At 49.4% G+C, this 11,454-nt stretch overlaps 3 protein-coding genes across 3 annotated transcripts; all 3 read left to right on the top strand.

Annotated features, from left to right (window-relative positions):
* Nucleotides 1–1,147: 1,147 nt before the first annotated feature.
* Nucleotides 1,148–4,345, top strand: AYO21_11767 (hypothetical protein; the record flags this gene model as incomplete). Its single annotated transcript, XM_022661651.1, has 4 exons — nucleotides 1,148–1,373; nucleotides 1,430–1,655; nucleotides 3,031–4,068; nucleotides 4,117–4,345. 4 exons carry the CDS (start codon nucleotides 1,148–1,150, stop codon nucleotides 4,343–4,345), a joined length of 1,719 nt encoding a protein of 572 aa, XP_022506050.1.
* A 793-nt stretch (nucleotides 4,346–5,138) lies between these two features.
* On the top strand, nucleotides 5,139–10,205 carry AYO21_11766 (hypothetical protein; the record flags this gene model as incomplete). Its single annotated transcript, XM_022661650.1, has 8 exons — nucleotides 5,139–5,617; nucleotides 5,677–6,050; nucleotides 6,112–6,423; nucleotides 6,522–7,342; nucleotides 8,204–8,681; nucleotides 8,735–9,123; nucleotides 9,185–9,635; nucleotides 9,712–10,205. 8 exons carry the CDS (start codon nucleotides 5,139–5,141, stop codon nucleotides 10,203–10,205), a joined length of 3,798 nt encoding a protein of 1,265 aa, XP_022506049.1.
* Nucleotides 10,206–10,243: 38 nt separating this feature from the next.
* On the top strand, nucleotides 10,244–11,429 carry AYO21_11765 (hypothetical protein; the record flags this gene model as incomplete). The annotated part of the gene is made up of 3 exons (XM_022661649.1): nucleotides 10,244–10,456; nucleotides 10,508–10,861; nucleotides 10,935–11,429. 3 exons carry the CDS (start codon nucleotides 10,244–10,246, stop codon nucleotides 11,427–11,429), a joined length of 1,062 nt encoding a protein of 353 aa, XP_022506048.1.
* Between the last annotated feature and the right edge of the window lie 25 nt (nucleotides 11,430–11,454).

Raw genomic sequence — 11,454 nt, 5'->3', positions numbered from 1 at the left:
AAACGATCGTACTGTTGAAGTGTCCTCAGGCGGTCCGCGTGGCAATGTCGACGTGTGGACGGGTACAGTGGTGTCCTCTGTTACCGGCGCGTTCTCGGTGCGTCCTCTAAGCGTCCTGAAGGCTATAGCGAAGATTAGAAGTAGAAGGATAAAAGTAGTAGGGATGACATAAGAATCTCTTAGCGAAAGACCCTACGAAAATAAATCGAAAACGAAATAGTCTATAATTATATAATATAGTATATAATAATTGAAGAGAAGAGAGATGAGGTAAAGAGTAACTCTTTTCTATTCCTAACGCCGCCCTACTTTACTTTTAAGATTCTAGAAGGTTCTAGAGGGTATATTAGTACGAGATTAAGGTCTAGATCCAGTAAAAAGTAAATTAAGAGGAGGAAAGGGGACCCTAACGCTACCCTCCAGCTACTGTACTCCTTCTCTCTCCTTAGATTTATCCTCCTTATTACTAGGTTAGCTAGCTAGTTATAGAACTCTTTCTAAACCCTCACACCAGCTACTATATTAATGCGGTCACTCTAGAACGATCTGTAGCCTAAGGCGTTAGCCCCTCTTAAAGCACCCTGGACTAGTAGGATGTTTATATTACTCACTTAAGAAAGAGTTGCGCGTTTCGTTTCTCTATGGTCGATTTAGACGCTTTCCGTCTACGCGTAGTAGAAATACTGATGGCGATGTAGTAGGATAGTGCGAAGAGGAATGGGAAGAGCGGGGCCTAGGGGATCATGGGTCTATACTATCAATGCGAAGTCACGTGACTGTGGGCGTTCCCCCTCCCGGCATCGCGATGTCTGCATCCCGTCGACGCCTGAAGACCGCCACGTGATTCCGCGCACGACAAGCTAAATGAAATGACGTTGAGTTTTTGCACGAGGTTCTTCCTTCTTCTGACATCAGTCTGCAGAGCCTTGGAGGACTTACGAGCAGATCAAAGTAGCAGAAGTAAAAAGCATATCGTCCTGACGAGACAATTACCAGTTATTTTTATTCGCTCCTGAAGTTCCGATTGTTTAATCAACCGGAACTTGTAGACGCCGACTGCCGATCATTATCAAATCAGTATGGGGTCATCAGTGCGGCTGCTGCCTTCTACCTTCCTAGGTATGCCTCAAATCTTCTGTCTCACAAGATGGCGCAAATTGGGTTTGACTTGACCCGGGCCGAAGAAATCACTCACTATCAGTTTCGTGATAGAGGGCTTCTTTATGAGGCATTGCAAAGCGCAACCAGAGACAGAGATGAACTGACTGGCGAGATCCATGAGTCCGATGGCAATCGGCGTCTTGCAAAGTTAGGATTTACCGTCCTGGAGCTGGCGGTGGTTGATGAGTGGTTCAGACGAGGCATGAGCCATCGTGCGTTAAAATTGAATTTTACCGCCCTACTTAGCTGGTATAATGACGAAGATCAGGAGAGCTTGACTTGCTGCGAAAGAAATTCCTGGCCAAGGACTACTTGTCCGATGCCGCGCAGCAAAAAGCGCTACACACCTGCCTGTCGATGTCTCAGCGTCAGGAAAACATTGCTGCTCCCCCGACGACTATGAAACTGGTCTTGACTGCCGTAGTGGGCGCAGTGTGGCTTGATGCAGACAACGAGGGTCTCCATAATGTGAAGTGGGTCATGCAAACTTTTGGGTCAGTGCGCCTTTGCTGTTCATGAAGACTTCTATTCACCAGCGTACATCGACAGATTCTTTGATTGGGAGTTCTTGAACTATATCGATTAGAGCAACAATGTAGCGCGAGCGTGGAACGTTGAAGGCTGATCCCGCGCAAGCCTCTGCCGAGCTGGCGGCGTTGATATCTGGATGATCAACTGGGAGTGTTGCGGGAGACTTTAACACTCCCAGTTGATCATCCAGATATCAACGCCGCCAACTCGGCAGATGCTTGCTCGATCTCAGCGGGTATGTCATGTACCGACCTCGCCTCCGCTTCCAATAGCTGCTCGTCGGAATCCAATTTCACCTTCAGATCTGCAAGACTGTTATCCAACCTGTTTCGCCTCCTCATCAGATCCGCGTATGTTAGTTGACTCTGTCTGATCCGCTTCTTCAGTGTGTCAATGCTTCCATGGTGCTCTTTTCTCTTGTCGATCAAACCACGTATTCTCTTTGCTAAGGCTTGAGCTCTCTCTTGCCCGATACTTGTCGTCATCGAAGACTCCAGGGGTCGGCTTGGATGATGGGTGTAGTCGACTTCCTGTTTGATTTCCAGTTGTGTGGTAGACACGGGAGGGAATAAACCGTTTGAGGGAAATTTCGCCGTATTTTCGTTTTTTCGGACCCGAACCGTATCTTGTTCAGTGGAAATGAGTATGGAAGTCTGTCGAGAAACATGACTCGCCCTCTCTGCGGCTGTATATTCCTGGTTCAGTTCTCTCCCGAGGAGATCGGGTGGCGCCGAGGCCGCGCGCGAATAGGTCTGAGAGGTTGACACGGAGTCGGTGGTCGCAGCTGCAATACTGAAGCTCTGCGCTGGGCGACGAGGTATCCACGGTCCACGTCCCGTAGAGGAGCCTGCAAGGGAATTGAAGTCTCCAGATCTCCAAACCCTTGTTCTTGTACAAAGTCAGCTTTCCAGCTGTGGTTTTCTTAGTGTCAGTGTACCTTTTCTGTTCATTTATTGATACGCATTCTGGTGATGTACCCTTCCTTTTTGCGCCAGCTTTCTGCATGACTTCCTAGCAAGTCATTGTAAGGCTCACGAATCGAAATGGGAGTAATGGAATCCCTGGGCGTGCCAAGCCGGTGGTATCAATGCATTTTAATTGGCAGTTCTAGTCAGTGCGCGAGCCACATGTGAAGGCTTTGGTAGCTTCATAACATCCTTAGTCTTCGCTTTGCCTTTGTTTTATCAGGGTGTGATCCATCAGGTCCACGATGCCGGAAAGACAACCCTTACCAGGTCCGACTGATTCCGACGTGAGGATCAAGTCATTCTGACTACTTCAAATTTGCTGATGAGTGGTTTAGTTCTTTTCCCCCCTCCTTACTAAAATCCATCGCAGAACTAAAGACGAGATTATAAACGGCCGCGATGCGGGAATCCAAGCTGTCCAAGAACTGAAGGATTTCATCCGAGAACTCCAATACACGGCACGAAGCTTCGACGACACGTGCCGTGAAATTTATGAGAATGGGCTAGAGGGATTGGATTCACCATCTCGTGAAGCAGAAGGCTACCTAGAACCACAGATGTTTCTAGAGGATTCCTGTTCAGAACTTGCAGATCATAACAATCAGGTTTCGCTTGCAACTTCGCCAGGCCCATCCTTCGAAAGAGAAAGCGCTTTGAACTTGTGCTCCCAATCACACGAAGAGTACGATTCAGACAATTTCATGCCGTTGACCACCATCAATCCTCACCTGTTATCAGGTATACATCCGATTCGACCAAGAGCCAGCGCATATCAACCTATAACTCCATCTCGGCATTCTGAAAAGCGCATATGCCTACCGGATTCAGTCGGCGGACACGCCTTTCGCGGACAGGGAACGAATATGAAATCAAAGGTGAATTCGAAGCGTTCTAGTCAATTGCAAAAGAATCAGTCTCCAAAGGGGGGCACCAGGACCATTGCGGGTTCAGGCCTTTGTGCAGAGCTTAACTCAGTAGTGAACAGCCTAATATGGGGTGTGGCTGGGATCCCGTCAATCATTGAGCTCAAACAAGCACTGCAGGTTCTGAGAGAACGACTGGTGGCATCGAACATGAGCCTACCATGCTCGACCAAAGAAATATGGAAACACCTTGATATTTTGGAATCCAACACCCACACAAATAATGTCATCCATCGACTTTGTCTTGTGCGGTTGAACTCACGAAGAAATGACTTGAAAATGTTCTTTGGTAGTGGGGTCAACCACAAAAGGGCGGAGACATCGGTGATTGACAAGATCGCCGAGGATGCTGAGGAGGGAGACCGAGACAAGGTGAAGAATCGACTCCATGCGGGCGTGATCTGGGACGCGATAAATAAGGAATTTTCAATTGGAATCCTGGCGCTCATCCCCTCTGGAAAGGCGAACTGGCCCAGCAACGCTGCGTAAGTTGTGTCCAACCTCTGGTTATAACAACTCTCACAGATGACCAGGGTAGAGAAACTGAACAGGAAGGATCTTGACGACTTTCTCAGACCCGCCAAGAATAGCCGTCATAGCTTCATCAAGGAAGCAGCTCAAAAGGTGGCACAGATAATGCCATTGTTTGAGGGGGCGCCTTGTGAGACTGTATTGAAGCTTGAGAAGGCTGGTGTGGGAGAGCTGGAATCTATCCAGGACCAGGACGAACCTAGGGGTTTAGAATTCCTGGATTCAGTTTAGAGCAGAATTAGAAATATCCACACAATCCCATGTCGTGACGTCTTACGTCCATTCATATTCACCTTCATATGGGCCCCGGACAGGCCCCCGGACCAGTCACAGCAGTTTAGCATGGTGTCGAAATGCAACGCCAGCACAGGCCTTGGCCTCGTGTGTACATATTTCCCTCCATGTCGCACCGAGAGCTATTCTCAGAGCTTCCCCTTGCAGTGGCAAAACAGTGTCCTGGGTTTGTGTCTCTCCTACTATTTCTGCCCTTGTGGCTTCAGCTGCCCAATTTTTGTTGAAACATTTGGCATAATGGATCCTGTTCGACGATCCAAGCTGCGATGGCTATATACGAAGATTCTCGCGGGCAAGGAGCAACTTGGTTCCAACAATGCAAAACAATTCCTAGAGGCGATCATTTCTGAAGAATATCCTGGGATGTGCATCCAAAGATTGAATGCCAGCGCTACACGCTTAGGATCTCTCCGGACGGCTTTGCTACCGACGCATCACTGCCCTTTCTGAATGGAATGTTCACCTCTCTGATTCGATATGTGCAAACCCCTGAAATTGTGACGATATGTGGCGGGTATCTGGTGCAGCAACTTGCCTCAGCGATTGTTGAAGTAGAAGTCACCTGGAATGCTTATATTGAAGCAGTAGCCTGCGGTAGACTGAACGACGAAGCCTTAGACGTTCTGTCCTCGTTCCTCGTCGAGATTCTCTCATCACAGGATGCGATCCCTCGTATTGTCGAGCTGGCCGGAACGAGAAGATTCAAGAGCGGATGCTTGCCCACTCGACCATGGACGTCCGACTCCGTGCACGAAAGATAGCTCATAGGCCTGGTGGGCGTCACGATAATGATTTTGAAGACATACATGCTATCCACATCATGCCCACAGCCGAAGAACTTGCCTCAAAAGATCCATATCTACCTCGAGTCCAGGACATGGACAACCCCTGTGGTCCGACGAGTCTCGCAGCACAAGTGGATCGACATTTCCGTTTGCTACATGAGGACATGATTTCTGATCTCAGAGACGAGCTTGGGCACATAAGATCTCCTGATAAATCACCTGTTCGAAAGAGGCTACGAGTCTTTAGCCTTAGCCTTGCAGGCGCCCTATGTGATGAGAAACGGCAGTGGAGTCTGCAATTCGAATGCCTTATTGGCCTACCTCAAATCAATGCTTTACCTCCTGGCAAAAAGAAGAAGTTTGTTAAGGAGAACACAAATTATCTCAAAGATAACTCGGTTGGCTGTCTCATGATAGACGATCAGTTTTGATCTCTCGCCACCATTTGCCGCGACGAAGCCCTTCTCGACCACCAACCGCCAGTTCTCTGCCTGAGAATTCCGGAGGCGAGTGTCAGAAACGTGATATCAAAGGCGATATGATCGCTTCCAGTGTCTTTATCCAGTTGAACACACCAATGTTCTCGTATGAGCCAATCCTGAAGCAACTGAAAGCAATCAGAAACATACCGCTAGCAAAGGAGCTCTTCGCCGGTGACAAAGATTGTATGGTCAATGAAATTGATTACAATGTGAATCCGAGTCTCCAGAGCCTCCTGGAACAAGTTGAGAAAGGCGCCGTCGTCCGAATTGACAAAGTTCTTGGCCTGCCTCGAGAAATCAGACTGGACAAGTCGCAAGCCCAACGCTTCCTTGCTGAAGCGCGCCAGAAGGTCTGCACCATCCAAGGCCCTCCAGGTAAGCACCAATATAGGTGAATGGTGGTGAAGCTATCCTCAGAACTGAATATCTGTCACAGGGACTGGTAAATCATTCATGGGCTCTCTGATCGCGAAACCAATCCTGCACTTCACGAATGAGAGGATTCCCGTCGTCTGTTACACGCACCATGCGTTGGATCAATTTCTCAAAGAGCTTTTAGATCTTGGTATACCGGATTCTGATATCGTGCGTTTCGGAAGCACCAAAAAGGCCACCGTCAGGACAAAACCACTCTCACTGCAGGAAAGTCCTTCAAGTCGCAGGCTGATCCCAATCCAATTCAACATGCTGCAAAAGGCGAGGGATGCGGTCACACGGAAAGGCCGAGCACTACAACAGGCGGTTGCACGTTTGCAAGGAACGAACTTTTCAAAGTCAGAAGTCTTGGAACATCTCGAATTCCGATCAGAGGGTCCCCCTTTTTTGGGGCCTTTGAAGTACCTTCAGTAGAAGGGAAAATGACCCAAGTCAGCAAGGGTGGGCGAAAAGTGGACAGATTCTACCTCCTGGACCAGTGGAGACGAGGAAAGGATGCTGGAATATTTCAACGAAGCCATGGCTCCAGATTTCCCGAAGATTGGAATTTGAAGGCAGCGGAGGGATCAGAGATTTATGAGCAATGGAAGCGTGAAATGATGGAGACTGTGTCAGCACTTGTATGTGAAGCGGGAGAGGTCTACAACAAAGCCCTTGCACAGGTGCGTGCAATCTACATGGAGAAAGACCTTGAAGTCATGCGGCAGAAACGGATCATCGCTTGCACCACAACAGCAGCAGCGAAATATGTCAAGCATGTCCAGTCGGTATCGCCGGGAGTCGGATTGGTCGAAGAAGCCAGAGAAATACTCGAGAGCCATATTCTCACAGCGATTAGACCCAGCACGAAGCAACTCATCCTCGTCGGTGACCATCAACAGCTTCGTCCGAAAATCAGCAACTACAACTTGACGGTGGATAAGAGCGAAGGATACAACTTGAACAGATCTCTCTTCGAGAGGCTCGTGCTTGAAGGCTCCCCACACCAGGTCCTCGTCGAACAACATCGGATGCGTCCAGAGTTATCTGCTATCCTCAGAGAGCTCACGTATCCTGAGCTTTGCGACGCCCCCAACACCAAAGGACGCCCTGATCTACGCGGATGTACAGACAACCTGATTTTCTTGGACCATCGACATTCAGAAGTGGAACTCGTAGATGTACGGGAGTGGAGAGACGGCTACACTCCTTCCAGGAAAAATCTTTTCGAGGGTGAGATGACATGGAAGTGTGTACGCTATCTGGGTCAGCAGGGATACAGAACCGACAATATTGTCGTCTTAACTCCGTACCTCGGCCAACTGAGACTTCTGATGGATCCTTGACCTCGACTCCCATGATTTGGTCCGCGCTGGGTTAATGCCGGGGGCATTGGCGGCTTGTGAAAACCCCAAAATCAGGTTGTCAACAATCGGTAAGTGGCAAACTAGACAACATCACCCTAAGCATTTTTGTGTAATTGACATGATTAACGAGTGACAGACAACTTCCAAGGCGGCGAAAGTGACATAGTGTTCGTCTCCTTGACTCGGAGCGATAACAAAAATGACATCGGCTTCCTCTTTTCCCCAGAGCGGGTGAACGTGCTTCTCTCTCGAGCTCGCAACGCTCTTATCATCATTGGAAACTCTGAGACATTCTTGGGATCTGCAAAGGGTGGAGAACTATGCATATTTACGAAGATCTGCCTGTTCGGTGCCAGCAGCATCCAGCTCACAAAGCCGTCCTCAAACTGCCAGAAGAATTTGACGAAAAATGTCCAGATGGTGGCTGCAACAAGCCATGGTGAGTCCGGCTCTGGTGCGAGTACCTCCCAGTTGATTGACTCCATCTAGTGAAACCATCTTGAATTGCGGAGTCCACAAGTGTCCGCAACGCTGCCATCAGCTGTTTCATCATTCGAAAATTCCGTGCGAACAGATCTTGGAGATCGGTTGCAAGAATGATCATCTTGAACTGAGAAAATGTCATCAGTTGACGAGAGGGAAGTGCAGCCAGTGTAAAGATGGCGAAGAACGGGAACAGCGAAGACTGAAGCACGACCTCGACATCCAGGAGCGGCGAACCCGGCTTGATGCGCTGCATGCCGGCAGGATGGAGAAGATCGACCAGCAGATCCAGTCTACTCGAGACGTGGAGGAGGAGAACAGCTACAAGAGGACCGAGAAAAGGCTCTGCAACAGAGACAGCGAGACCTGAAAGATTTGCAACAATCTCTATCTCAAGAGCCTCCATCTCATGTCGCGGAACCAACAACTTCAGTCACAGGAGAGACGCCCAAGGCTCCGCGAACTCCGCTTCCTAAAGGTCAAGTACGCCCATCACAATCTCCCAACATTACTTGGCCTGAGCCACCGCCCACTCCCGAAGACTCCCCGGAGTTTGAGTGGCAACGCCAAAAGCGAGTCGAAAATGCAACGAATGACGCTATTGATGCCATCATGGCAATGGCGGGGTTGAAAGAGGTCAAAACAAAGATTTTGACGATCAAGGCAAAGACAGATGTCGTTAAAAGGCAGAACACCGACATGAAGAAGGAAAGGCTTGGAATGGTCATGCTCGGAAATTCTGGTACAGGTAACTCTGAATTCTAGGGGCGAGGAACCTTAACTGATAAACGAAAGGTAAAACGAGTGTGGCAAGATATTACGCGAAGTTTTTGACCAGCGTTGGCGCACTGCGCGGGTCGGGATTTGTTGGAGTTACAGGCTCGAGCCTGGCTAACGAAGGTGTGGCTGGGACGAAAAAGCATATTGAGAACCTCATAAAGTCGGGCGGAGGCGTGTTCTTCCTCGATGAAGCATACCAGCTCACGTCAGGAAATTCCTTTGGCGGTGGAGTTGTGCTCGACTTTCTCCTGACGGAGATCGAGGAGAAGATCGGCTCGATTGTATTCATCTTTGCAGGCTACACGAAAGAGATGGAGAAGTTCTTTGAGCACAACCCTGGCCTCGAGCCGCTTGCCCCACCGAATAGCCTTTGCGGATTGTTCGAATGCCGAACTGTTGACTATGTTGGAAAAATACGTCGACCAAAAATACGCCACCCGTGCGACTTTTGAAGATGGTCCACAGGATCTCTATGCGAAGATATTAGTCGACCGTCTGGGCGTAAATCGAGGCATGCCAGGTTCTGAAAACGCCAGATCTCTGCACAATACCTGGTCGAGGGTGTCAGAACGGCAAGCTCAACGGCTGGTGAAGGAGCGCAAAGATGGACTTTCCCCTGATGACCTTTTCTTTTCGAAAGACGACCTCATTGGACCGCAACCCAAAGGAGTCCTTCAAACCAGTGCGGCTTGGAGAGAGCTACAGAGCATGATTGGGCTGAAGCAGGTCAAGGAGAGCATCAATACTCTAGTTGGTGGCGTGGAAAAGAACCATCATCGAGAGCTTGTTGGAAAGCCTCCCATTCAAGTGTCGCTCAACCGGAATTTCACTGGGAACCCTGGAACTGGAAAGACGTCGGTAGGAAAGCTCTATGCTGCTATTCTCGCAGAATTGGGATTACTTTCGAAGAATGAGGGTAAGTTTAATGACCAATTCACGATTCCCGTCGGTTCGAAGGCACCAAGAATTCTTGCTCATTCATTTGTGTTTAGTTGTGTACAAAACCCCGAGCGATTTTGTCGGTGCACGTCTCGGAGAATCCGAAAGAGACACCAAGGCAATCCTGAGAGCTAGCGAGAGCAAGGTCCTCCTCATAGATGAGGCGTACGGTCCTCTTGCGGGCTGTGGAGTTGGAAAAGGACAGGCCGACATCTACAAGGCCGCGGTCATCGACACAATTGTTGGCGAAGTTAAAAACACCCCAGGCGAAGACCGCTGTGTGCTACTTCTTGGGTACGAGGACGATATGAAGGAGATGCTGGATAACTCGAACCCAGGCCTCGCGAGACGGTTTCCCATCAGCGAAGCATTCCACTTTGACGATTTCGGAGACGAAGAACTTCGACAAATCCTCGACTTCAAGCTGAAAAAGCAAGGCCTTGATGCCACAGACGAGGCGAAAGACGTCGTTATCGGGATCCTATCCAAAACTCGAGATCGTCCCAATTTCGTAAACGCAGGCGAAGTCGAGAACTTGATCGGCTGAGCAAGGCACATCATCAAGCGCGATCGCAATCCTCGCCGATGAACAACGAGAATCCCGACGCGATATTCCTGCCACAAGATTTTGATCCCGACTTCGACCGAGCATCGCGATCAGGTAGCATTTGTTCCAGGATCTTCGGCAACCTTGTTGGCGCTCAGGAGTGGACCTGGAAGTTCGAGAGACTTCAGAGAATGGCTCTCAACATGAAAGGTCGAGGCAAGGATCCAAAGGAGCATATCGCCTTCAATTGGGTTTTCAAGGGGCCCTCCAGGTAAAGATCGAATGAATCCATATGTACCAAGAACCAAGATGGCATCACTGACGGATTTGCAGTAACCGGAAAGACCACTGTAGCTCGAAAAGTGGCAGAATTTTACTACGAAATCGGCATCTTTTCAACGAAAGAGTACGTCGAGTGCTCCGCGTCCGATCTCATCGCCCAATACGTCGGCCAGAGCGGCCCCAAAACGAAAGAAGTGCTCACCAAAGCGCTTGGAAAGGTCCTTTTCGTTGACGAAGCATATCGTCTGTCTGACGGCCCTTTCGGCAAGGAAGCTGTCGACGAATTGGTCGACTGTGTAACGAAACCCCAGTTCAAAGGGAAAGTCGTCGTCATCCTCGCCGGGTATTCGAATGATATCGACCGACTGCTCAACGTGAATCGCGGACTGGCGAGCCGGTTTCCTGAGAAGCTGATCTTCGAGAACCTGAAGTCAGATTCGTGTCTAGAGCTACTGGAGAAAGAACTCGACAGGCTCGGAGTTTACATTAGCTTTCGAGCGAGCCGAGGATTCGTTCGAGCCGCTGGTGGCAACAGAAGTCGACATGCTGAAAGAGCTTTCTGATCTGCTTACAATACGGAAACACCGTGAAGCCAACAAGGCGACATGTGACCCAAGTCCGGTCTTCCAGATGCAAGACGACCATTTCGCCTCCAGGCCCAGCTTTTCACACAATATCAATGTGTCAGAACACGCTGCGATATCAGAAAACGTCATCAGTGCCGATCATGCGGGCCCGACAGAAGAGTCTGAGACGCCCAACACCAACAATCGCGACTCAGGTGTATCAGATGCGACGCGGACACAGCTTCAAAGGGACATAGAAACGCAATCTGCCGCTGAAGCCGCCTTTCAAGCAACGGTCTTTGACCATGAACGCCTCATCATGGAACTCGAGACCTCGTCAAATGAGCGTTCGTCGAGGATTGCAGAGCTTGAATAGGATACTAATGCTTTCCAAACGGATC

Source organism: Fonsecaea monophora (assembly GCF_001642475.1).
Source record: "Fonsecaea monophora strain CBS 269.37 chromosome Unknown Scaff181, whole genome shotgun sequence".
In the NCBI taxonomy this organism is placed as follows: Eukaryota; Fungi; Ascomycota; class Eurotiomycetes; order Chaetothyriales; family Herpotrichiellaceae; genus Fonsecaea; species Fonsecaea monophora.
The sequence above is the reverse complement of the archived record's forward strand: the minus strand, read 5'-3'. Positions and strand labels throughout refer to the sequence as shown.